Genomic DNA, 25,254 nt, shown 5'->3' with positions numbered 1-25,254 from the left:
ACACATTCTCATGCATCCTCATGCATACTCTATTTCTAGCTAGCTTACATAGCCCTACCTTCTTGTATAAATACTCACGTGCACCTTGATTCTAATCAAGGTGAACAACACTAATTACGGATTCTATAAGTTGAGTTCTTGTTTTCTAGTCTTGTCTTTGCTTTGCTCTATTATACTTGTCCATGACAATTTGTTCACCTTCCCCTCTTCTTGCTACCATGTCCGGCTTCGTCGACAACCTAAACCAAGTCATGGCAGCCTTGCAACAACTTTAGCTAGAGAATGAAATCCTTCAGGAATCATTACGAGAGTTGCAATCCGGCACTTCAAGAAATCCACCACCCGCCAAGTCACAACCACTATCGGCACCTAGCCCGACCACGTCCTCTTCCTATCCATATGTCCTCGAACCAACCATCAGCCTACTGAACAATTTCAACGGCACAAGGGCGTATCTTCACGGCTTCATCAACCAAATTCGGCTTATCATCCGGTTACAACCCCAACGGTATGTTAGTGACTTTTCTCGGGTTGGGCTTGTCGACACGCTTCTCTCCAGGCCGGCGCAAGCGTGGTTTGCACCCTTGATCGAGACCTCATCCCCTCTCTTAGAAAACTCTACTGCTTTCATTGAGGAGCTCGAGTGACATTTGGTGAGATAGACCGGCGACGAACGACACTCACAAAGCTTTATTCTTTCCAACAATGCTCACGTACAACCTCGGTTTACGCCTCAAAGTTCCATCAGATTGTCTACGATGTCAGTTGGGATGACCAAGCCCTATGCGACCATTTCCATCGCGGTCTCCAAAACGATGTCAAGACTCTTCTCTTAAACTTCCCGGAGCACACATCGTTGTCTCAAGTAATCTCCCAAGTTGTCCAGTGTGACAATCGTCTATTCGAACTTCATTAAGAAGAACGGGAGACTCGTGGGTCTCAGGCTTCTTGCCAGGCCCTACTTGTCTCCCACGTTAACCTTACCCTCGCCCAGTGATACCCATACCATGACAGAGGTCGATTTCCATACCCCGATGGAGATTGGCCACCCTCGGTTCCAACCACTAACTGAGGCCCAACGCAGCATCGTTGGGATGATGGACTTAGTCTCTATTGTGGCAACCCCGGCCATGTCATCCGCCACTGCTCAGTGCGGGGCCCGCGGCACCAATTCCATTGTGCACGTCTTGCGGAGGTTCCTCGACAACAGGAAAACGACCAAGTCCGGCTGTAGTAGGAGCCATGCCACTAGATGCTTCCCGTTACTCACCTTCTCCATGCTCCTACAAGTCCGTTCCGCCATTAAGAGGGTTCTCTTTGCAAGTAAGTCTTTGTTTTGGTTTGACTTCAATACATTCTCATGCCTTGCTCCACTTCGGAGCATCTACTTGCTTTATCGATAAATTGTTTGTCCGCCCATATAATATCCCCACCGTTCGCACATCACAACCCATATCCATTGAAGCGATCGACGATCGGGTTCTCTCTTTGGTGGCGGTTACCAAAGCCACTATCCCGTTGGTACTTCAAGTCGGGGCGCATCAGGAGGAACTCACATTCTACCTCATCGCAACCCCCTGACATTTGATTGTGTTGGGGCTATCTTGGTTGTAGACACACAATCTGACGGTGAATTGGTATAACCGCTCCATCACTTTTCCAATAAGGCCAATTCTTGCTAGGTCACGACACTCTCTTGATTCCGTTGCGATCGAGTCTGGTTTGGTTGCTACACTGGCCGTTGTGTCGGGGATGTCACTGTTCCTGTCAACAATTTACCCGTCCGATATAACGACTTTTCTGACATCTTCGAAAAGCGGAATGCCGATCGATTACCATCTCATCGCCCCGACGATTGCCTAATCGAACTCCAATCTGGCAAGCGTCCCCCATTCCGTCCTATTTATGGGTTATCTGAACCTGAACATGAGGCTCTCTACACATATCTGGTTGAGAATCTTGCCAAGGGCTTCATTCAACCCTCCAAATCACCGGTCTGGGCACCAATCTTATCTGTCGAAAAGATGGACGGCTCCTTACGCTTATGTGTGGATTATCAGGTTGTCAACAAAGTTATGCTGCCTTGCCCTTAATTCCAGCGCTCCTTGATTGACTCCGAACTGGGCATATCTTCGCCAAAATCGACCTTCAGGGTGTCTTCAATTTGGTGCGCATCAAGCCTGGGGACGAGTGGAAAACGACTTTTCAGACACGTTATGGAAATTTCGAGTATAAAGTGATGCCATTCGGCCTTACCAACACTCCGACCGTCTTCTAGCACATGATGAACGATATTTTTCGAGAGTATCTCAATCATTTCGTGGTCATCTACCTTGATGACATTCTAGTTTTTTCTTCCAACTAGGAGGAGCACACACACCACGTCCGGTTGGTTCTTACCAAACTCTGGGAATATGGGCTCTTCACCAAAAGTGAGAAATTTGAATTCGTTGGGACCTCTGTCGAATTCATGGGTTACATGATCTCACCTATCGGGATCACAATGGATGAACGCAAGGTAGCGGCAATCACTGATTGGCCTCTCCCGACTCGGTTGAAAGAGGTACAATCATTTCTTGGTTTTGCAAATTTTTATAGACGATTTATTGACGGGTTCTCTTCCATAGTCCAACCTCTCATCTAGCTCACCCAGAAAGATACTCCATTTCTTTGGACCCCCGCAACACACAATGCTTTTAATGCCCTCAAACTAGCTTTTCTCTCTGCCCCTGTGTTAGTCCACCCCAACTCCACCCGCCCTCTCCAGGTTTCTGACACCTCTGACTTTGCCATAGGTGTGGTCTTGTCTTAGCCCGACAACGATGGCACCCTCCATCCGGTCGCTTTCTACTCTCCAAAGTTTACAACCACGGAAATCAATTATCCAGTCTACGACAAGGAGCTTGCAACTATTATCTCGGCCTTCGCCGAATGGCGACCCTATCTAGCTGGGGCCCAACATCATATTCATGTGCTGACCAACCACAAGAATCTCATCTACTTCACCACCACTCGTATGTTGAATCGGAGGCAGGCTCACTGGTCATCTTTTCTCACTAAATACGACTTCGAAATCTTGTTTCGACCCGTTGTTTAACATGGGAAAGCGGATGCTCTCTTTCGGTGACCCGACTTTGCACCACGCCTAGGTGACAACGCATATTCTCAGCAATCACATTGTTTATTGTGGCTCAATCAACTCCACATGTTCGCAACCTATATGTTGCATGATGATTCCTTGCTCAGCGAGATCACCCAAGCAACCACATTGGACCCTTTCACTATTGACATCATGGCTTGCCTCAACAACCCGTCTCCTTTATTCTAATCAGGTGCACCTTGTATATCCCTACCTTCTTGTATAAATACTCAGGTGCACCTTGATTCTAATCAAGGTGAACAACATCAGTTACGGATTCTAAGAAGATGCCTTAAAACTTTGCCCACCTCATCCTCGATGAAATCCACATGCAATTCATGACTAAGGAGGTCGTGCACAATATATCCAACCATATCGTAAAATTCATGGCATGCTCTAATCATCTCATTCTTCATAAAAATTATGGGCCAATCAACTCCTTAAAGTAATGAAAACATATTGTAATTATTGTAGCGGGATCCATTATAAATTCATTCCCTTGCTTTAGATGTACCAAGTTAGATTGAGCAAAGGCAAGATGTAATAAACAAATGAGATTGACATTGATTGTTTATGAGTTCATTCCACATTGATTATTTATGCACAATTTATCCATCCATATTGTAAAATTTATGGCGTTCTCTAATCATCTCATTTGTCATAAACAATTATGGGCCAATCAAGCCCTTAAAGTAATGTGCACATATTGCAATTATCGTAGGAGGATCCACTATATATTCATCCCTTTGTTTCACATGTTCCACACTAGATTGAGCATAGGTAGGATGTGATGCTTGGAATAAATAATGAGATTTACATTGATTATCAATGAACCTATCCCTGAGTAATTGAATCTTAGCATAACGATAACTTTGACATTGCAGCTAAAAAATAATGACTTGCAATTGACTTAAGATATCCAAATGTTCCTCATCTTATTATGCATTTATTAATAATGCAAGTTACACCTAGACAGAACTTGCGAGAATTGTTGAAGAAGTCACTTTTGTTGTTGGGTATTAATCCTGTACACATGATGAATGTTCTTAATGTTTCGAAAAGATGCATGCCACGCCTTTACTCCCTTATTATCCACTTGTTGAGAAAATTTCCCCAAGATGTTCTCCATTAAAAAATCAAAGTGAGGTTGAAGCAAAAGAGATGAGTTAAAGTGTAATAGCTTTTACTCCCTTACTATTCACTTATTTGAGATAAGTTCATCAAAATTTGCTTCATGAGAGAATCAAAGTAAGATTGAAGCAAAACAAAAATTAAAGTGTAACGGGGGCGTTCCAAGCATGAATTTATACATGTCAATTGCATCATTGCAAACCGCCCAACAAATAGGGAAGTGGTCCGAAAAGATCCCATATCTCATAGAAATGTCATCGCGTGCGTGTGAAATGTGAGCAGGACCACCAAGGACTTGAATTAAAGAGGATGGTTGCCTTGAGGTATTGATGTTGGAGTGCTCCAAGGTGTGGATTTCCAAACTCAATTTTCATTTGAAGAGTAAAAATTTAACTTTTTCAAAACTCTTGTGCGCATGTAGAACTTCCGTGTATGTGTATGCATATACGTGTGGGTATTATGTTATACATATGTATATGTTTGTAACCAAGTAGATAAGTGTGAGAGCACAAAATATGTGCCCTATATTTTTATGAGGGAAATGTAAATTTGTGCTTGCATTCGTGTGCACTTGAGCGTAGATATTTCTATGTGAATTAGTATACATGGAAAGGAATATATTTATCTATGTGTGTGATGGTTTAGAAGCAATTGTGTATGTCAATTTCTAGGTGATTTTATATGTATATATGTACCAGAAGTGCACGGGTTCTCAATTATTTTGCTTCATTCATCATTTTCCTCCACAATATCAAACAACAAGGTATTGGCAATCCCCATAAATTATCTTAATTATGACTACCTTTGTGTCCCTCATCTACATGTATTGTCTCAACATATGTTACTCATTGATTTCCTCAATACCTTTAAGTTTCTTCTCATTATGGCAGATATCTTTACCCCTCAAAACAATTGACAACATTGTTAATTTATCTTCCTGTTACAAAAAAGATTTATATACAACAGAAATTTGATGAAGCAGTATAAAACAAGCTTCCTTCCATAGACATCACAGGTCTGCAAAAATGGAGCTCTCTTTGTAAATATCATTGGGCTTATCATTATTTCCCAAGAATGCCCCTTAACATTTTCGTTTTGACCTCAAATGCCCCTAGAGAGAAAAGTGGGTGAATTAGCCAAATGATGGATGATAATAAAAAATAAAACAAACCCACAAAGTCGAGCAATTACCACACCAAATTAGTAATAGTAAAAGAAGGAATGTGATGCCATACAATTGCTCAAATAACACACACGATTTGGGGAGCCAAAAAAAGCGGACCAATGGCTGTCTTTGCCCTCCTCAATGATGTCTCTCAGCTGAAGTGAGAGATGTGAGATTAATTCACTTGGTACATACCTACTGCCTCAGTAAGGACTACCTATCCCGAACACAATACATCAGAGTATGCATGTGGCGAAGTAATCCAGGGCTCAATTCTTGCAAACGCCTTTAGGAACTTTAGGGGGATTTCGAGAGCAGAATATTATTTCCCAACCCTTCAGAACCATGAAAGCACATCACAATACCAATTCTAAGATAACATTATATCTGAATAAATAAAGAATCCATTGATCTTAATATATACTATATGACCACCACCCAAACTTAATTTTCAAGAAGCAATCCAAATAATAAGCAATCAAGTAGATGAAACATCGTCTGTTAGGAAAGAAAAAAACAGAAAAGCAAAGAAAAAATCTGTTTCCAATTGATTTTGTAGATGAATGCTATCTTGAAAAAGCAGAAATATCATCAAATTTCGTAGGGGAAAAAATCTACTTTCAGAAAACTAGCATTACTGTAAGAAATCAATAAAAGAAAATCAATGAACTTCACTGCATTTATAAATTACATGCTGAAAAACATCACCCAACAGAATAATGACAAAAACAAATAGAAAAAAACATTTTTCAAATGATCTCTAGGCATGTCTTCAGAGCATAAGATCAAGATTTATACTCCCAACTTTATCAGAAAATTAAATGAGCTTAAATGCTGAAAAAAATCACTAAACCAAAAAAATGAAAAGAACTTCCAGATGATCGACACGTCTTTGAAGCATAAGAGTAATGCCCCAACTTTATACACTAAATCAGATGAACGTAATTGCAATTTCAAAACATGCTGAACATGATGAAATAATAGGGCCAGCAAAACAGCAACAGAGGCCTCAAAAAACTACAAAAAAACAATATTTTCAGATGATCTAAACATGTATTTTGTGCATGAAATAAATAATAATGTTCCAAACTTAATGCAGAAAATCAAGTAGCTGACCCGGGCATTTATACTTTAAATGGTTAGAAACAAATATAACCACATGATCTTTGTAAAAAAAAACTGTCAGAAATTACTATTGATAACAACATTTAAAGAGAACTCAACGGGCCTGACATTTATAGCTTCACATTTATAACAAACAAAAACTAAAAACAAGAGTACAAATAGAAATAACCTTTGGATAATTGTACCAATATCTTCATTTAGCCATCATCACCTTCACAAACTCTTCATAATTTATCTGTCCATCTCCATCAACGTTTGCCTCTTTAATCATTTCATCCACTTCTTCATCCGTTAGCTTCTCTCCCAAGTTGGTCATAACATGTTTTAGTTCTTGAGCCGAGATGAAACCATTTTGATCTTTATCGAAGACCCGAAAAGCTTCTTTGAGTTCCTCTTCAGAATCTGTATCTTTCATCTTCTGAGCCATAAGTTTCAAAAACTCGGCGAAATCAATGGTTCCGTTTCCATTGGCATCCACTTCATTTATCATCTCTTGAAGATCAGCTTCTGTAGGATTTTGGCCTAGAGACCTCATCACTGTACCTAGCTCCTTTGTTGTAATACAACCTAAACAAGGACATTAAATTTTTAAAATTTAATGGCATACCCAGAACCACTAAACAAGTAAATAAGGGAAAGAATCAAAAAGGGACTAAGCTTTTGATGGCCTCGCAAGAACCACTAAACAATAACATAATGAAAACTAGCGAAGGTTTAAATGTCATAGCTAGAGCCTAAATACATGACAAAAAATGGAACAAGGTTTTCATGTCATAGCTAAAATGTAAACAAATGTAACAAAAAAAGAACCAAGGGCTTTACCGCCATAGCCAAAACAAAAGAAGTAACATAAGAAGAAACTGAAGCTGATAGTATTAATATAATAGCTAGAACCTACATAAGGGAAGAAGAAAAAACTGACATTTTAATGTCAAATCTAAAGCTTCTAACCATGATGGTAAAGATCAAGCACCAATACCCTCAAATCATTAATACTTTGCTATGTTAGACTTTCACGTATTTATTATATGGTACGTCATACAAGAAACAGTGACAAATCAAGATTCTATGTTTCTTAAAAGGCTGACAATGAGCAACAAACGTGAGTAGAAAGACATTGTCCATACCATCAATATCATGATAGTCGTCATAGCCAGAATGTGTTGCGATATATCTGACATTCTAAAACTTTGGGTATCAAACCAAAGAACAATCAAAATGATTTTTCTATGATTGGTACGCATGAAAAGCAATTTACAGAGTTAAACTCACAGCATTGTGTTTTCATCAGACATGTCTTCATATTATCAATTTGAAGTCATGATTCTATGATTGATAATCACTATAAGCAATTTACAGAGTTAAACTGACAGCATTGTGTTTTCATAGACGTGTCTTCTTACTATAAATTTAAGATCATGCGCAGTGATGTTAAAGACAGTGATACATCTTTAAAGTTCATGGTATATAAATGAACTTAGGAAAAAACTCCCAAGTACCTTAGAATTTTAACATCTGAGGGGGAAAAAACTTAAAACTCAAAGGTATTTTGGGGTTTTCCCATAACTTTAAGTTCACACGTGGTGATGTCTCATATTAAAGATGAAGACAATGATAAAGAACTGAAAACGGCAAGCTAGAAAATTCCTGCCGCTGAATTGCATTACCACTAACAATTGAAGACGAAGAAAGGTTGATAAGCATTGAAAGATGGTTGCAGAATCTCGATAGATAAATTGGATCAAGATTGGGTATTTACGAGGGATCTAGTTAGTATATAAATTTAAGATCATGATAATAGCCTTTTCACAAAGTTTAGGATATCAAAACTGGTTTCCTAAAGCATCGAAGACAATTTGCTTCATACACTGAATTTAGGCACCGAAATTTGGATCAATAGGTCATCTATTTTCTTACTTTGCCAGACTGATCCTAGAAATATCTTCTTTCGATATTAGCTTTTGCCCAAACAGTTTCATGCACATACAGTTTTGTTTGATCAATTTTATACAAAGCATTCCTTCTATTGGGAGGATTTCTTTTTTTTTTTGGGTAAAGCACACAATTATATTAATTGTATGTAAAATCCACTTAGTTACAACACTTCTTAGTCTCCTCTACCTATCATATGCCTATTGGGAGGATTTCTCTTCTGATGTATGAAGAAATTGGTAGAAAAGTAATTTCCCTGAAAGACATTCTCAATTAAAAAAAACTTTTTGTTATTCTGATGTACTAGAAATATCCACTAGAAGGGGCCTCATTGCCATACAAAGGTCTCCATTCTTTCTATTATGAGAAAAAACATCTCTCTTTCTTCTTATCTACGAGAAACATTATTAACGTGGCAAATGAATCAAATATACGCTGTGATTCCATTATGAGAAAAAACATCTCTCTCTTTATTTTTATCTACAAGAAACATTATTAAAGTGGCAAACATATCTGAGATACGCCATGATGAAATGATGTTAAAGATTGGAAAAGAGAAGGAAGAGAAAGAAGAAAAAGGAAATGAAAGAAAGGAATGCATACTGATAAAAACAAAGGCAAAACGGTGAGCTTGACTCTAAAAAAAATTGCAGAATGAAGGTACAGTAAAATAAGAAGTTCTTGCTCAAAACTAAGCTTAAAATGTAATAATGCTTAAAATTAACTAGGAAAAGGAACACAAACGCTCGATTGCATAATGAACATTTACCCAAAGAAATGGTTTTCTGTAAACAAGCTTCCTCAAAAGGAACACTAACTCAAAAACATAACTTGAAAGCTGTATAAAAATGCAGAATCAGGATTAACTCCAAACTTTACCTGAAACCTAATGGGGAATAGGTATCTATTAGAACAAAAAAGAACTAAAACACAAAATGAATTGCACACTACGATGAATAAAGATCGGTATTCAGGGAATGAATTTTAAAAGCCAAAAACAGAAATGCAGAATGGAGATCAACTCAAAATTAAGCCTGGATTTTAAGAAATGCAGAATAAAGATGGCATGTGAGATGAGGAAAAAGGCCAGGATTTGCATCCTACAGATCTACAAAACAAAGAAAACCCTACAGGAAAAAGAAAAACGAAACAATAAAAATTGAAGATCAGAATCCTGAGAATTTATTGTAACGGATTGTAAACGAGGAAGAAGGGAATTACATGGAAGAGAAGTATTCATGAAGATCTGTGTAACGTATACCACAATCATCACAGGCAAATAAAACAGGAATTAAAAAGAAGAAAGCGTATGGGGGAGAGTGCATTCATGAAGATCTGTGTGCAATGTACATGATAATGATCGAATACATTTTTAAAAAGGACCACAAAGAAGAAGGAAGGAAGGAAGGAAGGATTAGACAAAAGGATATGTGGAGAGAGAGTACCGTCTCCATCTTTGTCGAAGAGACTGAAAGCTTCCTTGAACTCTGAAATCTGGTCGCTTGAGAGTTGCTCCGCCATGGCTGTGTGCTTGAGAGAGCACAACGGAGGGAGCAAGAAAGGCAGGCAGGGAGGGAGAAAGAAATGGCTGTTGTTGTTGTTGTAGTGGTGATGGTGGGCGTGGGCGTGGGCGTGAATCGAGCCATGGCCATTTCAATTCATGCAAAGACTACATACTCTCCCACCCACCCACCATACATACATACATTACATACATACTGATACATACATACATACTGATACATACATTATACATACATACATACATACATACATTACATATGTACATACATACGTTACAAACATACGTTCCCTTTCCCTACCTACCTACATACACCCATCTATCCATCCATACATCCATACATGTTGCTTACATAGAACATCAGAAGGGCCCCAAGTTCTCCCGATGTCAAGGCCATTATAGTTGAACCACTTCATCACCTCTGTGTTACCATGCTTCTTCTCTGTGGTTTGTTGCTTGCGGTTTCCTTCAATCCTTTCAAAGCGTTACATGTAATTCTTTGAGGTGTCATTGGTTAGGGTTTTGGTTGATGGGGTTCATTGCCTTGGAACAATGCTTCTACCATCATCATGGCAATTGTGCCTGATTCAACTCAAATGATCTCTTTTGGGGTGGAGGCTCTACGTAAACATGTGTGCGTGTGCTACTTGAGTGGGACCACAGGGGTCTTGGACTAGGGCACAGACGTTTGGAGACTCAAAGACTCCCTAGGAGTCGAAAGAGTTTCAGAGTCAAAGGCTATCTAGACTCGAAAGCTTTTCAAAGTCGAAGGTTTGTAGGAGTCAAAGGGAGTGACGAGTCGAACGACGATTAACGCACGTGGTTAGGATCAAAATATGTGATTAGCACAAGAAAAACGGAAATACAAAGGGCTTGCACAGTATTGAGTCCATAAATGGGCATTCATATCAGTACCATCATCTTTGGGCATTCATATCAACCGCTTCATTAGTCTGCATTGTTGGGGAGGTGACTTCCACTCTTTCCCTTGGGTCTGGCTCCTTTGCACGCTTCATTTAAGTTTCAACTTGTCCCTTTTAGCTATCCTATGCCTCCCTTATGTAGGCTTCAAAATTGAGTACAATCAAACATTTTCGCGTTGGGCTCTCTCCCTTAGGAGGCAATGGCTCGACCCGTCTCGACCTCCGTCAACCTTCCTCCACGAGCTCCTCCATTGTCACCAAGATCCTCGTCTCCCTTCTGTCGTGCGGTCGGCATACTCTTCCCACTTTGGCCCAATCTTCGATGAGTCCATTCACACCATCGTTGTCCTTGAATTGGACTCCAATGGTCAACCCTTCCTTTCTATTGATCAACTTCACGAACATTAAGACCTTATCCACCCCCACCAGTCTTTGATCCTGCCTCGAGAGTTGAGCAAAACAATGCTCAAACTCTAGGAATGTATGTGTGGCACTTTGGGGGGCCTTTTCTAATATTACCCATAGGTTGAACTTGCACCAACCTCGTCCTTTCGGTTCTTCATAGTTGTACTTTTCTACTAGCACTTCCTCGAAGGATTCCCATGAGTCGTGTGCTTCTTGAAGCTTTTTTACCTCTACATATATACACACGACCACCACCTAGCAAAAACATTTGAGCCTCGTTGCATGTCCACATCTCTCTGATTCATTTTGGCATTTCAGGCCTTTAAAAAATGTTGAGAGATCAAGCTCAACTTAGTTTAATTAGTTAGTCAACCATGTAACTTCGTAGTTACTTAGATAGAATCTAGCTAGAAGTGTTGACTATAACGCCTTAAATAGGACCTTGTACTTAAGTGGGATATTTTAGATCCTCCACTCCTAAGTACATTTAATATAGGACTTACACCTTATTACCTATATTCTACTCACACATGTGTACCTTTGCACATGAGATGTATATATACCTCATTGTGGGTATTTTTGTATTTATTTTTTTCTTATTTTTTATACTACTTTAGTATTTTTTATCTTTGGCTCGCCCGAAGGCTACAACTCACACGAAGTCATGTTTTATTAGCAGTACATAGTCCATCAGGGGGTTTTTGTATTTGATGATGATAAAGCTAATTTAATATAGTTACTCATCCCCCATCTTGTGTTGTTCATAAGTGTATCTCTCTCTCTCTCTCTCTCTCACACACACACACACACACACACACACATACACACACATATCACATAATCTTCCGCGCTTAACTTAATCACATAATTAGGTACTAATTAACCCTAATTCTTTACATGGTATCAGAGCATGTGGTTTAGAAAATCCACTAAGCTCACCTGACTCCGTGATTGTGTGTTCGAGAAGCCGACGACAAAATCCGGCTATCAGCTACCGTAGTGCCGCTATGTAGCATGTGTACGTGATCGAAGGAAGTAAAGCAAAAGAAGAGAAGACACTAATCAACATGAACACACAAATGGGTAGCTCGCTCCCTAGTGAAAAGCTAGATTGGAGCAATTATTCATATTGGGAGTACAAGATGACCCAATACCTCGTCGGCCAAGGGTATTTGAGCTACATTAACGGCGCACTCGAAAACAAGCCCGACATCACAAACTCCAACTACCTAACATGCGAGCAAGGAGCGAGTCGGGTAATGTATTGCTTGGCAACATGTGTCCATGACCACATGCTTAGCCACATTCGACACACCAAGATGCCTAAAGAGGCGTGGGTGAATTTAAAGAAAATTTTTGCCGCCAACACGACCGTCCGAAAGCTTCAACTCCGACAAGAGTTGAACAACATCCGGCAAGAAGATATGTCCGTGTCGGAATACACCGCCAAGATCAAGAGCATTTGCGACTCGCTTGGGTCCATCAAAATAAACGTCGACAAAGATGAGATGGTTTAAGTATGCTTGGGTGGCCTCACACAACGATTTGACTCGTTGAGGATGACAATCTTGGCGAGGGAAAATCCTCCTTCGTTCTTCGACCTTCAATCAATGCTAATGGTTGAAGAGAACCACATCCAAACCAAAACCAAGACATTGGAAGGACAAATGTTCTTCTCGAATTCGGATGGTGACCGAGGACGAAGTCGAGGCGGTAGAAGAGGCCAATTCGGCCCATCGCACGAAGGGAACTCAAACCTTCACGGAAGCCATCGAGGAACCTTCGGAAGAAGGGGGATCTTCCACGCCGAACAAGGTCGGCAAATGAGGCCTGCAACTTGCAACTATTGCGGCAAAATCGGCCACCGCGAGGAGTGCCAAAAAAGAAGAAACAAGTCGGCCTCCACAAGTTGACAACTTACGAATTATGCTGTTAATTCCGAATACGATGATTACGGTGGACTATTCGTAATGAGGCATAGAGCGAACTCTATGTCGGCCTCCAACTCGAAAGACGTGTGGTTCGTCGATCCTGGTGCCTCACATCACATGACATCTCACGAAGAGTGGTTTCGTGATTTACGAACGCCGGATCGACCCGACTTCATAGAGATGGGGGATGACACCACGCACCCCATTCGACACGTCGGCAATGTCCCATTCGGGAAAGAAGGCAAGCAAACTTGCATCAAGAATGTCTTGCACTTGCCCACAAGAACGAAGAATTTGGTCCCCGTCCGCCAAATCGTGGAGCAAGGCATGCAAGTCCGCTTCAACAAAGAAGGATGCTTCATGGAGAAAGATGGCGGACTCATAGTGAAGGGGCAGAGAGACGACCGAATGTTTATCCTCGATTCGAACGAGATGAAATCGGCAATGTACGCCAAAGGTCTCAAAACCGAGACAAGCATCGAGTTGTGGCACAAGAGAATCGGCCACATAAACCTTGAACGGCTACGAGAGATGCAAACCAAGGGAGTCGTCATCGGACTTTCGACATTCGAGTTAAAACGAGTCGACCGAGTATGTGAAGCGTGTCAACTCGGCAAACAACATCGACTCCCATTCCCGAAGGAGAGCTTCGCAAGCAAAGGCCTCCTTGTTGAGAAGCAAGCTCAACATGGTATGTGATGCTTATGAGAAATAAGCTATAGTAGCTATTTAGCTACTAGTGAACAAAAAGGTAAAACAACTATTTAGCTAGTGACAGCTAATTAGCTAGTGAACAACTATTTAGCGACTGACAGCTAATTAGCTACTGGCAGCTAATTAGCTGCATGTGTAATAACTTATGACTTAGGTAAAAGTAAGTGAGAGAAAATAGGAAGTAAGTAGAAGTAAGAAAAAACAGAGAATAGTGAGTAGAGAACTCTGAGAGAGAGTGAGAGACCAGAAGACTGACGAGAGCAAGTTGAGCTCTACATGTAATAGAAGAAAACCATTTTTGCTACTACAGAGGTAAGTCCCCTTTCCTTTCTCTGTCTGTTTAGAGCACGCTAACGATCCAGCACACTACGATCCGCCGCGCATACAAAAGAAGAGCCCGAGTGCCTTCTTCACGTTTTCTTAACACTCCTCGACGTCATACACTCGAATGTATGGGAACCGGCTCAAACGCCGATGATCATCGAATGCTGATACTACGTAACCTTCATTGACGACTACTCCCGCTATGTGTGGATCTACCTAATGAAGAAGAAAAGCGAAGTGCTCTCCCACTTCCAAAAGCTCAAGCGTCAAGTTGAGAAAGAAACCGGTCGGCACATTCGATGCCTACGATTGGATGGAGGAAAGGAGTACTTCTCTAACGAATTCACCTCCTACCTCCAAAGTGAAGGCATTCGGAGAGAATTCTCGTGCCGACACACACCCCAACAAAATGGAGTTGCCGAAAGGAAAAATTGGCAAATACTCGAGGTAGCACGCGCCATGATGCATGAGAAGCACATGCCAAATTTCTATTGGGCTGAAGCGGCATCCACGACCGTCTATCTCATGAATCAATGCACCACTAATGGAGTGCATGACCTAACTCCATACGAGCTCCTCGTCGGAAGGAAACCAATCCTGTTGCACCTCAAGGTGTTCGGAAGCATTGTGAATGTACGCATCCCGAACAAACAATGATAGAAGCCCAACGCGAAGTCGGAGGAATGTATCCTCATAGGATACTCGTCCGAGAAGAAAGCATACAAGTGCTACAACCCTTCTAGCCGAGCGGTTTGGGTAAGTCGAGACGTAGTCTTCGACGAGTCCGCATCCTGGTACGCATTAGAGACAACTTCGACTCCGACTCCGCTCGACCCGAAATCCGCCAAACAAGAGGTAGAAGCTGGAGATCTCTTCGAACACATGTTCGAAGAAAGTTCGATTATGGCAAAGCCTAGTGGGCCACAAGAGCCCCCATGTGACCCAAGCACGTCGCAGCCAAGTATGAACTTGGACAAAGGCAAAGGTAAGATGCCTGAATATGAAGTCGACTACCCCAACGACAATGATTCGGATGGATCGGCTCCCTCACTAGACAGTGAGTTTGGTGTACCCATCATGCGGACACCCGGAGTAAAGAAGGCGCTCACATCGGCGAGCGAAAAACTTCGACGCTCATCTAGAACTAAGAACCCTGTTACTCGGCACGGCTACAACGAGTACATGGCCCATCATTACGCCTTCGCGATGAAGGTAGCAACCGAACAAGAGCCCAAGAGCTCCACCAAAGCGGCTCATAACCCACGACGGGTGGAAGTAGTCGACCTTCGCCCATACACTACAAGCCTTCGTCACCGGCTTGAAGGGGAGGAACCAAGATTGCTACGACGAACAAAGTCGAAGGTCGGACGGAAGCCGACACCGAAAGTCGAACAACGCCGAAAGCAGAACCAGATGTCAGACGCCTCACACTTGAGCTTGAGGGGGCGTGTTGAGAGATCAAGCTCAACTTAATTTAGTTAGTTAGTCAACCATGTAACTTCGTAGTTACCTAGGTAGAATCTAGTTAGAAGTGTTGACTATAAAGCCTTAAATAGGACCTTGTACTTAAGTGGGATATTCTAGATCCTCCACTCCTAAGTACATTTAATATAGGACTTACACCTTAGTACCTATATTCTACTCACACATGTGCACCTTTGCACATGAGATGTATATATACCTCATTGTGGGTATTTTTGTATTTGATGATGATAAAGCTAATTTAATATAGTTACTCATCCCCCATCTTGTGTTGTTCATAAGTGTATATCTCTCTCTCTCTCTCTCTCTTCCTCTCACACACATATCACATAATCTTCCGTGTTTAACTTAATCATATAATTAGGTACTAATTAACCCTTAATTACTTACCTAATTCTTTACAAAAAATCTAGGACTTTGTCCCCGTTGAAACAAATGATTGTTTCGACACGCTCCCGACAACATGTTGAGCCGCGTCTTGTTTTTCTCTTTCCCTTGCCAAATTCATAATATTCTTCAAGATCATTTCTATGAAATCTTCCTTTGTCGTTGTCTTCCTCCCCTGTCCCTCTTTCATGTCAAGTTCACCAAATTATGTTGCATATAGTACGTGCATCCATGTGCTACTAAAGTGACACCATGGGGGTCTTGGACTAGGGAGGATGCAAAGACTCTAAGGGCGTGGATGTTTGGAGACTCAAAGGCTCCCTAGGAATCGAAAGATTTTCAATGTCGAAGACTCTTTAGAGTCGAAGTCTCGTAGGGATGAAGAGTTGGATGACAATCAATGCATGCAATTAGGATCAAAATACACAATTAACACAAGAAAAACGAGATTACAAAGTGTTTGCATAGTATTAAGACAAAAAATGGGCCTCTTTTTAGGCTTGAAACGATAGATTATGAAAAAGAATCCCTTTATAAAATAGGGTTGCAAAATGTACATAGTGATTAGATCACTAGGGTAACAAGAAGTGATACAATGAATGATTAGAAGGTGCGAGACAAAATGAAAGTTGGGGAGTCAGCCTAATTTTCGATGAAGGTGCGAGACAAGTGGGTCACCGAGATTGTGACTATAACCGATGGTTACAATGCATCGAATCAGAGTAGTGTTCCAGTGCCACTTCGTCCTCCCTTCAAATGATTGGCGTGTGAGTTTGCCTAACCCCTTATTCGAATTCAGCGACGCGTAACGGTGCTCGCTAGAGAATCAATCGCAATGTACGTTTGAGAACAAGAAGACAAATGAGAAGAAAAACCATAAGTACTCATGAAGAAGAAAAAAAATAAAACTCTCGAAACACAAAATGAACAACTTCCTAATGGTGCGCTCCTAAAACCCAAAATGAGCGACCTTTTAGAAATGAAGAAGAGGAAGTAAAGAAACCCTAATGTCACACCCCAAAACGCAAAAAAAGCGACTCGAAATAAGCCCTCTTATCCTCTTTTTATAGAAAAAAAGATGTCCCTAATTCTAGCATTAAATGCACTTATTCCCTATCTTTCTTCGAAAAAGGAAAGGAAATAATTAGTCCAAACGCTACACTTACCTTAAGCCTAGTGAATAGCTCTAACCACTAAGTCATCCACTTTATTTATTATATTTATCTTTTCATATATACATATATTTCTATGGATATGGTCCAGTTTTCCCTTTTCTACCTTTGGCCACGCCACATCACGACACCGCAACAATATCCTAACTAGGGGTCATCCTTTTTAGGTTCACGGTATAAGGGGAGCTCTCAATCCTATATGTTTGCACCATACATGAACGTAGACGTGAGTCACATGACCATGGCGTCAAATACTTTTGTTTGGTATGAGGCTCCTAGATGTGTGTCCATGGAGACTTGAGTGTGTCGATCTTTGGCCACTTGGGTCGTCAAATCACACCCAATCATGTTGGTTAATGTGACTCTGACAAATACATAGGTAGCCACTACTTTAGCTTTCCTTCTCAATTTTGCGAAGACAATTGGTCATTAAATAAGCACAATTATGTCGTAGATTCTTTCATCGGCTAGTGCAAGCTTGGGAAACCTAGTAGTATGTAGTTTGTGTGACAACACATTCACCGTCAACAATGGTGGCCTAAAATGGCCAATAACACTATGTGCTAACATTACATAGGAGTTCCAAGAGTGCCACCAACACGATTTGCGATACACTCACTAGAAGAGCATTTGTAGAAACTTGTTCCAAAGGTACCAAAAGAGCATTGCCATGTCATTTCCCCTCATGATTCGAATAATCATAATCACAATGGTGACAATACCACTCCTAGTTATAATATAACCCACCTCAAATACCATAAATGTTTATTGGGGATTGCTCTTGTGGTCACATTCAACCTCTTACCATTGCAATTGCATATAGTTGAATAGCCAATCTAGCACCACAATTCTCACATTTACACAATAATATTTGAAGATGACGCATCTTGCAAGTACATCTAGTCATATAATAAAGCACTGTTTTCAAGCCCAGAACAAGTATATTTATCTATATAAACCACATCCATTTTTAGCATTCTTCACCGACCAAATGTATCACACACAAACCATTCCATACCACTTGAGCATTTAAAATCGGGAGCAAATTCCACACAAATTCGAAGAAACATTAGTAACCTGTTTGTCCCTAGTTTCCAATTAAAGATGCATGACATTGAAATGTACAAGTCCCATACAACAATATGATCTTTACCTTAATGTGATTTTATCCCTTGCCTTCCACTACATTTTACATAAACAATTAATTATGAGGATATCAGCCCAATGCAGGATGCACATTTAAAAGGCAGCACAGAAGTTTGTTCGAAGTCTAACAATGATAGTAAGATGCCTTCCTTGATCATTGCTAAACAAACATAGATTTTATATACACACAAATTACAGGCATATAGCCACATTTGCTTTCAGCACTCACACAAAAAGAATAAACGATTAGTTATCCAAATGTAATACAAGATATACATAGTTTAGTTATATTACAAATTAAAAGAGTGAATGCTTTAAAAAGCATTCTACATCATGAACCCCTTGGTTGAGGGGAATAATGTCTCTAACATGTTTACAATGGATTAGTTACATAAACGACAATCGCTTAACAATGTATCTATCATAATATATACGTTATTCAATAGTTAACTGAAGCTCTGATAGCCTCCAACACCTGTATATACATTGAAAACGTAAGAAATACTTAATTTCCTTTTCCAATTCTATGAAGCTAGTTAGACATGCCCACCAGACAACAACAAAGAAAAATAGTTATGTGCACACAGCACGCCTTCCTATAATTGCAAAAATTAAAGCCACATTTCTTTATGATTATTGGAGGAGAAACTCATTTATATGTAATCATATGTAATCATTTATATGATCATGTGATTAGTTATCTCTCAGATAAAATAACACATCTCTACAACACCAGATTTTTTAAACCATATATTTCCTAGTTTAAAACATCTTTTTTCACATACATTCTTGGTGTCAAAACTTGAAGAAAACCATAGGCAGGAAGTATTATCAAATTCCGTTTTCTCAAGAGTGTAATATGAGAATTACCTTGTTCTTTGTGGGCATGTAGAATGGTTCAAAAACAAGGGGAAATGGTGTATCGAGTCCACAAACTCTTGATACAGGTGCTTCAAGCTGGATAAAGACTTCACATAAGCATCAGTTCAACAATATAAATAGTAAACGAAACTGTAAAAATAATATAATCCACAACTAAAAAAATAGAAAATACATCTCATTCCTTAGCACAAAAGTCCATTTCAAACTTCTAAATTTTTTTTGTTTTGAGAATCAGCTTATGTACTGAATCATAATTTATTAAAGGATCATTTTCATCAGTAAAATATTTAAACCCACTTTTATAATAATATAGATTGCCATATCACGATTCATATTAGTGACATTCTTATGATTTTACCCGTAAAAAGCACCGTTCAACAATTGCAGCTGCAATTTCAGCCCCAAATCCACCAGTGATTGGTGCCTCATGACTCACCTGATACATGAGAAAACTAAAAACTTGTGAAACAGAGAACTCTTTCTTTGGCTCAAAATAGAAATCTAATTTGGCTTTAAAAAAATTACTAGCTGTAGTAGAAAATTTGCTATTATAAGGGGGATATTCTAGAAAAGGAATCTGACAAGGGGTATTTTTGGGTGTTTTGCTCTATTGGAAAACCTACAAGAAGACGTCCAGTTTTGTTTACAGATGCCTCCACACACTCCTTGTCCCATGGTAACAAAGTTCTCAAGTCAATAAGCTCACAAGAGATGCCATCCTGTGGATCATACCAAAGTATTTAGCAAAATAATATACAATAACAAAATCGTAAGTCCAAATACATGCAGGCTTATCACAGTATAGGGCAAGAGAAATGCAGGCTAAAATGAGCATGTGATACGAAAGAACTTGTTACATGCAAACAAAGCAAGTTATTTTTTAATCAACGACCTATCATTTTCTAATGTTATTTGAAGATTAACTTGATTTTATAACTAGTTCAAACAGTGCACTGTAAACAAGTGTCCAATGATTGGGTATTAGCTAGTCAATTTCCAGTAGTTTGAATGGTTTCTGGTCGAGAGGAATCAAATATGTATATAGCAAGTTCCATCTCCATCTGGATTTAGCATCTAATGTACAGATATTTTGCACCTTCGTATATTATTCATTCATAGGATAGTTACGGAGAGCTCAAATTGTTGAGGTTATCTTTTCTCCCACTCTTATTCATATCTATCTCTCAGACTCCAAATATCTGCAATGCTTGCTCCTCGATTTTATATCTCTAAGTTGTCAAGATCCTTTCTGTTATTGGATCGTATAAAAAGCAAGTCCTGAAGATTTTACTCTTGTGCAACTTAATTCTTACCTTGGCTGCATCATTACAAGCTTGATCTAATATAGCCATTTGTGCTCCCCATCCGACAACTGTTATATCACTTCCACTACGAACAATCTGGCATAACATAAGAAATTAAATTCGCGATTTTTAAGTTTATAAAATACATCATCTCTTCGTGACATAATTCATAACTCAGTTATGAAACTAAAAAAGCAAAGCTACCGAACAAATACATTGTTGCTAGATTTGCATAAAAAAAAATGAATACCTCCGCATGAGATAATGGTAATACATAGTCATCTTCACGAACATCATCAACTGCTTGACGATAAAGCCACTACATAATAATTTGTAAATACTAATAAAAATTAACAGTTAAGAACAAATTAATGGAGGATACCAAATTGAGGTGTTCGGTTAGTATGGCAATATGATAGTTACCTTGGGTTCAAAAAATATTACAGGATTTGGATCCCTAATTGAAGCTAGCAACAAGCCTTTGGCCTGACTCGGGCTTCTTGGAATCACAACCTTTGCATAGAAGAGAATAATTAAGTATTAACTTCCATTATAAAGGAGAATGTCTAATTATCGAATAGCATATCCTAAAATGATATCTAGAAACAATTCCTATCACATACAGATTATGGAAATTCTGACATTTGTTTTCGAAAATTTGCTAGAAATCTATATAAATCAGATAATAACTAATTTATTGATATTTTATTTTCAGTGAACTGAACTACTTTTAAAACAAACTCCAAATAATTGATACAAATTTTGCATTTTTTATATATGCAATCATCTTGACATTCTTTTATTTAGAAAAATATACTTTAAACCAAATAATTGGTTTCGAACTAAGTTTTTTAGAATGATGTAAATTTATTGTTAGTGAAAGTACTGCATTTTTTTCTTTTAGTTCATTTGAATACATATCTAATTTCCTAAATAGCCTAAATTCTTATCAAACTTATGAGCACCATCAACCTTCAAGTGTAAGGGCAAGTTCAACCATAGAGATTGTAATAGAGCTCTATGTAGTACGATGAAAGAAGACTAATTTTGACGAAACACTAGCTCCAGAAAAACAAGGCTTTAGCACATCCTCTTGATTTGGCAAAAGAGTTCTTTCAATTACAGTCAAAGCCGTTCTTCTTAATCAACACAATCACATGTAAGAAACTTCCTTCCAAGAAAGTTGTTGTCAGATTTGAATAAAATCCTAAAAGCTAGGACAATGAACCCTTAAATAAATAATCCTTGCGTCTTGTCAGTCTCAATCTGCCTAAATTCTAGAGATTTAATTACAAACGTTCAAAAAGACTAGAGATACTAACTCTATTGCTGTTAAAATATGTATTGTTGATATATGCATATATTTAGAAAGTTAATAGATACACATGGATAAATTATAGGATTCAACTACCGTTTTTTTTTCCCTTTCAGCTAATTCAACTTGGAACATTGGTCATTGTTTATCACTTCAACTACCCTTTTTCTTTTCCTTTTAGCTAGTTCAACTTGGAACATTAGTCATTGTTTATCACTTCAACTACCCTTATTTTTTCCTTAATTGTTTATTTCCATTACTTCATTTTAGAGGGGTTTCAATCTTATGTGAAGAGCACCTACCTTGAGACCTGGGACATGGCAGAAAAATGACTCTGGGGACTGTGAATGATAGTGACCACCATGCCCAACAGCCCCATATGGTGTTCGTATAGTGAGACCTGGATAAATCAACACAATCCATATATAACAAATATTGATAAAACTAAACAATAGCTCGTTATTGATCTTTAGCTATGCCATGCTCTTACCACCACAGTTAAACTGGTTTCCACTTCTATAACGGAACTTTGCAGCTTCATTAACTATCTGTCACAAGCTATCCCCTAACATTCATGTTACTGCATTCTGTGCATCCAAAAGATCCTATTTTCGGCTTTATTTTTTTAAATAATTCCTTTAATACTCAACCCTTACTCGAATCTTTTAAAGCATAGCACCTGATCAAATGCAGGGTAGATATAGTCTGCAAATTGGATTTCAGCTATAGCTCTATTACCCTATGATATAGAGCACCAAAAGGGAAATTTTAAGTATGAGATAAATAATCCAAAGAAAATAAAGCAGGGAAAGGTGAATAACTAATTACTACCATCGCAGAATAATAGCCTCACCATTGCAGCCAAGCCAATGCCAAAACCAATAATTCCCTGAAAAGACACTCTTAGATTTAATGAATCTCCTCGCAAAATATCACCTCAATCAGTAGCACAGTTTTTCAAGAGTATAATATATACATGAATGCATGTATGTATTTGTACATTTTGCATGGTATGCATGTACGTTATGCATGTTATGTGTGTTATGTATGCATGCATAGGATAATACATCAAGGCTGCCCTGAATCATTGTGTGGTTTTGATGTAGGTTACACACTTTCTATAAATTTCTTCAGTCTGTATTTGAACTCTATTTCAATTACAGCCAGACAATCAGATAGGCACGTAGAAAATCAGAATACTTGTTCACATAAAGGTGTGTTGAAGACACGATGCTTCCCAAATGTATCCGCCAGCCCTGTCGTACATCGGAAAACACCACCAAAACTCACATCTTCTCCAAAGATATATGACCTACATCGAACCACATAATTAATCCATGTCTATCATCAGATGGAAAAGAGCTAAATAGCTTTTTTCATCAAACTTGAACACCCTTCTAAATAATAAATAAATTTTTTACCATAACATGAACACCCTTATAAATCATAAACTATCATAACTTGAGCACCCTTACAAAATATATATCAACATGCTAGATGATCGCAGGAAAATTGACCATGAATCTATACAAAACTTACATCAAACCACAGATATAAACCATGTCCATCATCACCACATAAAAATTTGTTATCTCCGTCAATAAAGAGAACTAGAAGAGTTAAGCCATTTCATCCTAATTTGAGCTCTCACAGGTAAAAATCATCAACTTCATAGCTGATCATTCATCACATGTACATCTACCTTGAATTTATATATTGAAATCCACCATAAATATATATAGTGCAAATCTAACATCAAAATTACATATTTAACAATCTTGTCATGAATTTACATGTGTACAAATCTTACCATGAATTTGCATGTACCACGATTTTAGATCTGTGTAAATGTTAATAGGAATACATACATACATACATACATATATATATATATATATATATATATATATATATATATATATATGAAAACATATAATGAAGTTAAATATGTGAATTTATATACATCAAAACCTTACCACATAAACTTATATGCAAGTGTTACCACAAATTTACATGCAAACCTTCCCGTGAAAACTATACAATTTGAAGATATCATAATTTTTTGTGGACTACATACCTTGGATCAGACTCGAGGGTAAGTTGCAGAGCATTGTTAATTGCAGAGACCATATTCATCTTCTTTAAGTTGGTGTGGCTGTCACACACCTGCTGCTGTTGTTGGGTAGACATCCCTCGCTTTCCATTGCCATGAATTACGCTGTAAAACCTCTTCAAGTTCAAAGATGATCTCCTCATCTTCACAGTTTCTCGGGTCTGCTCTTGTTTCGATTCCTAAATAAATTTAGATTACTTGTACTGCTCCAGAAAGAACAGAACAGATATTGATGATGACGAGGCGGAGGGAATAAAAACAAAAAAAAGAGGACTCTATTGAGATTGACATACATATATACATACAATTTGGTGTTATCTTTGGGGGAGGAAGAGAAAACTAATTAATAGTTATAAAGAGGGGGCTACCAGATCTCGGAAAGATCGAATAAAGCATGAAAATTGATTGGATATGTCGGTACTGACATCTGTGAGCCGTGTTTATAATCGTCCCCCCCACAAAGTAAGTCGTAGCAGGTGTTGGGCCCTAGGATTTGGTAGCCGAAGCCATCCATTCCATATGTTATGTCCCTACCAAATCCTGGGGCTCAACCCCCCTTCTACTACTTACTTTATGGGGGCGATCATAAACATGCCTTACATATGTGGTAAATGCTATCAGGAAAAGAATGTTTATGTACACACCTCGTAAACACAACTTGGTTTAATGCTTGTATTATTTTATTTTACTAAACTCGCTATAAAATACCATTCTAGTTTTTTACCAAAATCCCTAAAAAACATCGCCCGATCGTTTTCGTATATCTTCCAACAATCCCACTCTTATGCCTACTTTGGATCATTTGACTGGGCACATTCACCATATACCGAAAAGTGTCAATTGTTTTGTTTGTAGCTTAACAAGGAAAAGCATACAACAATGCAACAACTGACCCCCAACATTGAAAAGTGGATGCCCTCTCTTGGTGCGCCCCCACAGTCAATCCAATTGTTGGTGACATTTTTGTGGCCACAATTATTGATCAGCTCGCCAACAAAATCAAAGCTCAACAACGATATTGTTCTACCTGTTGGAAACTCTCAAGCTAACAATGCAAAACTTATGGTAGTCGCAACAACTAGTCAAGGAGTTCATCAAATCATATAACATTTGTGCTCACTCCAACGACCATGTCATCGTCC

The 25,254-nt window shown here is 38.9% G+C and overlaps 2 protein-coding genes across 3 annotated transcripts; both read right to left on the bottom strand.

Annotated features, from left to right (window-relative positions):
* Positions 1 to 6,642: 6,642 nt before the first annotated feature.
* On the bottom strand, positions 6,643 to 10,085 carry LOC147869009 (calmodulin-2-like). The gene is made up of 2 exons (XM_087325729.1): positions 9,938 to 10,085; positions 6,643 to 7,127 (listed from the first exon to the last, which is right to left on the bottom strand). Exons 1-2 carry the CDS (start codon positions 10,011 to 10,013, stop codon positions 6,754 to 6,756), a joined length of 450 nt encoding a protein of 149 aa, XP_087181855.1. The 5' UTR covers positions 10,014 to 10,085; the 3' UTR covers positions 6,643 to 6,753.
* An 8,638-nt stretch (positions 10,086 to 18,723) lies between these two features.
* Positions 18,724 to 24,288, bottom strand: LOC147869008 (2-oxoisovalerate dehydrogenase subunit beta 2, mitochondrial-like). 2 transcript variants are annotated; one of them, XM_087325719.1, is made up of 13 exons: positions 24,077 to 24,288; positions 23,200 to 23,311; positions 22,853 to 22,888; positions 22,679 to 22,738; positions 22,490 to 22,547; positions 22,302 to 22,399; positions 21,108 to 21,197; positions 20,935 to 21,003; positions 20,694 to 20,780; positions 20,004 to 20,099; positions 19,739 to 19,816; positions 19,369 to 19,455; positions 18,724 to 18,973 (listed from the first exon to the last, which is right to left on the bottom strand). In XM_087325719.1, exons 1-13 carry the CDS (start codon positions 24,253 to 24,255, stop codon positions 18,938 to 18,940), a joined length of 1,086 nt encoding a protein of 361 aa, XP_087181845.1. In that variant the 5' UTR covers positions 24,256 to 24,288; the 3' UTR covers positions 18,724 to 18,937. The 2 variants fall into 2 exon arrangements, with proteins under 2 accessions (XP_087181845.1, XP_087181850.1); XM_087325724.1 differs by lacking the exons at positions 18,724 to 18,973; positions 19,369 to 19,455 and having other exon boundaries at positions 19,963 to 20,099.
* Positions 24,289 to 25,254: the final 966 nt, after the last annotated feature.

The sequence above is a fragment of the Azolla caroliniana genome, unplaced genomic scaffold, assembly GCF_043228905.1.
Source record: "Azolla caroliniana isolate FFs.n. ecotype wild unplaced genomic scaffold, voAzoCaro1.0.p SCAF_1, whole genome shotgun sequence".
Classification (NCBI taxonomy): Eukaryota; Viridiplantae; Streptophyta; class Polypodiopsida; order Salviniales; family Salviniaceae; genus Azolla; species Azolla caroliniana.
This window is presented reverse-complemented; position numbering and strand designations above follow the sequence as displayed.

Coding starts and splice junctions, on each gene's coding strand:
- LOC147869009 (XM_087325729.1), bottom strand. CDS start 10,013: ATGGCGGAGCAACTCTCAAGCGACCAGATTTCAGAGTTCAAGGAAGCT. Junction 7,128..9,937: donor CTTCGACAAAGATGGAGACG/GTACTCTCTCTC, acceptor GTCCTTGTTTAG/GTTGTATTACAACAAAGGAG.
- LOC147869008 (XM_087325719.1), bottom strand. CDS start 24,255: ATGAGGAGATCATCTTTGAACTTGAAGAGGTTTTACAGCGTAATTCAT. Junction 21,198..22,301: donor GCCATGTCCCAGGTCTCAAG/GTAGGTGCTCTT, acceptor TTCTATGCAAAG/GTTGTGATTCCAAGAAGCCC. Junction 18,974..19,368: donor ACATGCCCACAAAGAACAAG/GTAATTCTCATA, acceptor ATGTATATACAG/GTGTTGGAGGCTATCAGAGC.